Source organism: Mesitornis unicolor, unplaced genomic scaffold (assembly GCF_000695765.1).
Source record: "Mesitornis unicolor isolate BGI_N332 unplaced genomic scaffold, ASM69576v1 scaffold39996, whole genome shotgun sequence".
NCBI classification, from domain to species: Eukaryota; Metazoa; Chordata; class Aves; order Mesitornithiformes; family Mesitornithidae; genus Mesitornis; species Mesitornis unicolor.
The window spans coordinates 9,623-14,076 of NW_010189618.1; the positions used below are offsets into that span (position 1 = coordinate 9,623).

General features: G+C 37.4%; 1 protein-coding gene across 1 annotated transcript in view; it reads left to right on the forward strand.

Moving 5' to 3' along the window:
- Nucleotides 1–4,454, forward strand: part of MTMR6 (myotubularin related protein 6) — a gene marked incomplete at its 5' end in the record, with an annotated part of 18,033 nt that overhangs the window by 5,774 nt on the left and 7,805 nt on the right. The window contains one exon of the mRNA XM_010186134.1: nucleotides 756–888. Coding sequence (XP_010184436.1) covers nucleotides 756–888 — 133 coding nt within the window. The remainder of the gene's footprint in view (nucleotides 1–755; nucleotides 889–4,454) is intronic.

A 4,454-nucleotide genomic window follows, 5' to 3' on the forward strand; every position in this document is an offset into this window, starting at 1 on the left:
TTGTTATGCGTCTTAGGAAGACACGGGAAATTCTGTTCTAGCAATCTGAGGTCATAGTTCATCACTAATTAAGTTGAATTGATTGTAGGGGTTTTGATCTCTGTTGGAGTTTATAGGGTAACTCTCACTCTCTAGGCCATCTACATTTAAAATGGTATTAATTTCACTCCAATCTCTGAACACAGGAGCGGGAAAACAAGGATATAAACCGAAAATCCTACACTGTAGGATCTGCACTTATTTTGAGCAGGGTTCAGCTGTAGGTTGCTGTGACAGACTGAAACTGAGCTAACCATGGGGTTTTTTAATAGTTGTAATTTTTATAGCTGCAGCAATTTATTAGGTTATTAGCCCCAAAATTGACGTTTTCAGGATGCCTGGAAAGTGTATGGCGAAGTCTGGTTCTTACTCTTTCCTTTTTAGGTTAATTGTTTTGTAGTGTCTTTGCTCAAATATGTGGAAATAAGTAAAGGTTTGGTAGGAATGTGGCGGAGAGAATAGGAAATTACTAAATGCATTATTCAGATATGTCACCTCTAAATATGTTGCTCTTTATGTACCATTCCTTCCTTTCTTACAGCTGAATGTTTTCAAGTTCATTTGCCACAAACTGTTAATTTATTAGAATCTAGCTTATAGTACGTGCTCTTGTGGTTTTTTTGTGTATTCCTTTGAAATTGCATGACTTCTGGTTTTTAATTTGAGATTTTTATTTCAAGTACTGGTTTTCAGTATTTTTATTTTCCTTTTTTAAGCTTAATGCAATGGCAAACAGAGCTGCTGGGAAGGGCTATGAGAATGAAGACAACTACTCTAATATCAGGTTCCAGTTTGTTGGCATTGAAAATATTCATGTAATGAGATCCAGCTTACAAAAACTTCTGGAAGGTATGTTCTAACTGTGCTGTAATACTGTATATGAAAATAGGATAAATGCTTTTCTGAACTCTTTAATAATGCTTACACAAACTATACTGATACTTCTATATTTTATCCCAGCTCTGTTTAGTACCAGTTTGCTGGGCTCTGTGGTAATGAATTATCTTAAACATTTACATTTTAACTGTAAACAAAATGAATGGAGTTATTTTGAAGAAAATTAACAGAGTGGCACATATGTCTTGAGTGAACTTGATTAGTATGTCAGCGGCTTGTAGGAAAGTCTTCTGTGTTTTCCAAGTATACAGGCATATATACACGTGTAATACAAATGCACAGAATAATGTGTATGTACATTTTCTTATATAGAATACCGATTTGTCAAGGAGCACTTAGTTCCACAGAATACACAACAAGCATATGGCTTGTACAGAACTTGAGCTCTTTTACTTGGCGAACTACTTCTGTGCTCGTATAAACATTTTAAGAGTCTTTGTAGAGGGAGGAGACAGGGGAAAAGTGTACTATTTCACCCTGCCGCTACTTGCCACATGGTGATGCAAATGGAGAGGCAGAAGTCTATTAAAGAGTTCTGTTAATATTGGATAAACAGCTGAAAACAAATTCAAGACACTTTGTGGAGTATTAATAGTGAGGTTAGGGTACAGTGATGGAAGTCAGGCTTCTACACCTGACAACAATTCTACAAAGCAACCACTTATATATGTATTATGCCAGTATTTCCAGTCATGGTAAAGGGTTACACTTGTGTGGAAGTCTGTTTTGAGGAAGACACTGGCGACACTGGTCAAGAAGTCTTACAGACTAATGCTGTAGTTGTACTTTACTCTCACTGAGCCTGTATCTGCTGCTAACATATTCTTCAGGCACTCTGCATGGAATACTACTGAGCTTTGATAATACCTATTTTTGTGGTTACTCCTGCACATCCTTTATTCAAGGGAAAGATGAGCAGCTTAAGCCTGAACTTCAGTTTTTAAGTTTGGGGTAAAACCTTTTTCTTGAACTAATATCTTTTTCAGTTCCAGAAAAATAGCTAATAAATATTGATTTATTTTTTAAGAGGCTTGTTCCTGTGTAATGCCTGATGCACAAGTGTGTGCATCCCACAGGTAAAATTCACAGGCTTCATGTTCCTTCCATTTGACTTAGCATCCCAACAACAGTACTAACTTACCAAGTATCTTTCTGTCGCTTTCATTAAGGGTGGCATATGTTTTGTTTTTTCATTGTGTGGAGTACTGGTTTCTTTAAACTCTCTTGAAAAGGAATAATGAGTGATGTCTATAGCTGTTCTCCAGATCAGGTTTAGGGTAAGTGTACACAGTTGTTCTACCTCTGTTCAGTCTGTATAATTCACTAGTTTTTTGCTGAATGCTAGTCTAGAAATAGAAGCATCTTTAGGGGTAGAAAAGACCCTTTAAAATTTCAGGAGGTATGCAATATTTTATTCTTCAGATCCCTGTAGAAATGTGCAATCAGTGGGGTGATCAGGAAGGAAATGCTGTGAAGATGGCTTATAGCTTAAAATGAGGAAAATGCCATTTAATGTCAGTGTACCAACTTCCCTAGGACATGCTGAACTAAATGTTCTCAAATCAGGAATGTGATACCAATGACCCTTCTTCTTTCAAGAGCCATTGTAACTGGGACTGTCCTCAGGTTTATCTAAAACAAACAACCATTATTCATTCTTCAGCATGTGTCCTGTTCCTAGGCTCTTTGTCTTCCTGATTTCCTTCAGAATCTGACAATTACACTTGCAAGCAGAATGCAAGACATAAACCTTCCCAACATCCTTTTGTGATGGGACTGCACCATGGAGCATGTATGGGTGATTTAGAGTCTGTTCTTTATCTTGGATTCAGCTGGTTTTTAAATATCTTGCATGCAGTGGAACAAAACTCTTCTAAAATAGCTTTCTTCAGTGTGGCCATTATGACTGCTGCCCTGATGGGTAGACTACCCATCTATATAATGCTAATGAAGGAATCTTCACGTAGTCTAAATTTGTGGCTGTGGTATTAAATATAAAGTCCAGTTTTTATATATTCAAAAATACAGCATTACCTGTCAGAAAAGATTGACCTCTGATAAAAGAAAAGGCTTTGCGTATGTCAAGAAACAGCATTTCTGTAGGAAATACTTGAGGAAATGACTCAATAGTAGCAACTGTTGTGCTACATATACTTTGATGGAAGTATGTTAACTAAGGAGGGTTTGTGGGTTATGTAGTGTGTGTGTAAGGGGGTGGTATTGTTTGGTTTTCTTTTTTTGTTAAAAAACAACCTCTGCCCCCAGCCCACTGTGCTTCAGTCTGCAGGTTCTAGTCACCTCTTGAACTGTCACCTGAGGCATTGCTAGTAGCGTGTCTAAGGACAATCAAGCAATTGAACACAAGTTTTGGGGCTGATATGCATTGTGTTTATGATGAGATCCATATAGCCAAAACTATCTTGAATTATAGTTATTGTGAGGTAGCTAAACATACCAGTGGTACCATAAATCATCTTTGACCCTTTTAGGGACCATAAGGAGCTAGAAATGATTTTTTTTAGATGTGTCAAAACGATGTCAATGCAATTTCTTTATTGCTAAATAGTATAAAAATGTCTGTGTTAATTCACAGAAATGGAAAGTAATTATTTGGGCTCAACATATGTTCTTATCTCTGCTTCAGTTTATAAAACTATAGAAATCTAGCTAGAAGGGAAAAATGCTAGTGGTGAAATATTTCTTACCAGGCTGAAAATTGTGATCAAAAGCAGATTTTCGACAGCAGTATCTGGGTGAAAACAAACTGAGGGCTGGAAGTCTGTTTATTTTCTAGCTGAAAGCTTGTGCTTTAAACCATAAGCTACAGAATGTAGGGGTGAGCAGCCATGAACAGTGCCTCTAGACATTGCCTTGTCTGTCCAATCCCTTCCCTGCAGATGTTTGAATTTCCAGATATGTGAATGTTATTAGTTTCTTTACCATAGAGTGTTAGACCTGTTCATGTACTGTTGTGATTGAACAGGCGTATGGAACCACTGGTGCTGAGAGAGTGAACTCGCTGAAAGGATCAAGTAATTCTCAGCTGGCTTCTTCCGTGTGCTAGACCTTTCAGAAGCAGAACTCTTGCCTGATGATGCAATGTCCTTCGGAGACCAGGGAAAACTAGCATAGCTTTTGCTGCTTTTACTGATATTTACAGACTAACCTTTAAAGTTAGATCTTGGTATCCAGAGATTTCTTGATGTTTTGTTACCTCACTATGCTATGGCTTGCTAGGTAGTTTTGTAGATTACAAAGATATATGGGCTTTAGAAAAGGTGCTGTGATACTTATTTGGAAGCCTGTTTTTGTTACAGCATTAAGCAGCAACTTGGACTGTGACTTTTCCTGAGCAATGGGGAGTATACCAAAACTTGTATAGCTGAAAGCTGAGAAACACGTAGTGCAGGTATAGGGAAGCCTCACGAGTCAGTTATTAGAGTTTATAGCCTTTTTTTCATCAGGGGACATGAAACTACGTTACAGAATGACTTGGTAATTTTTTTTTCCTCTACTTT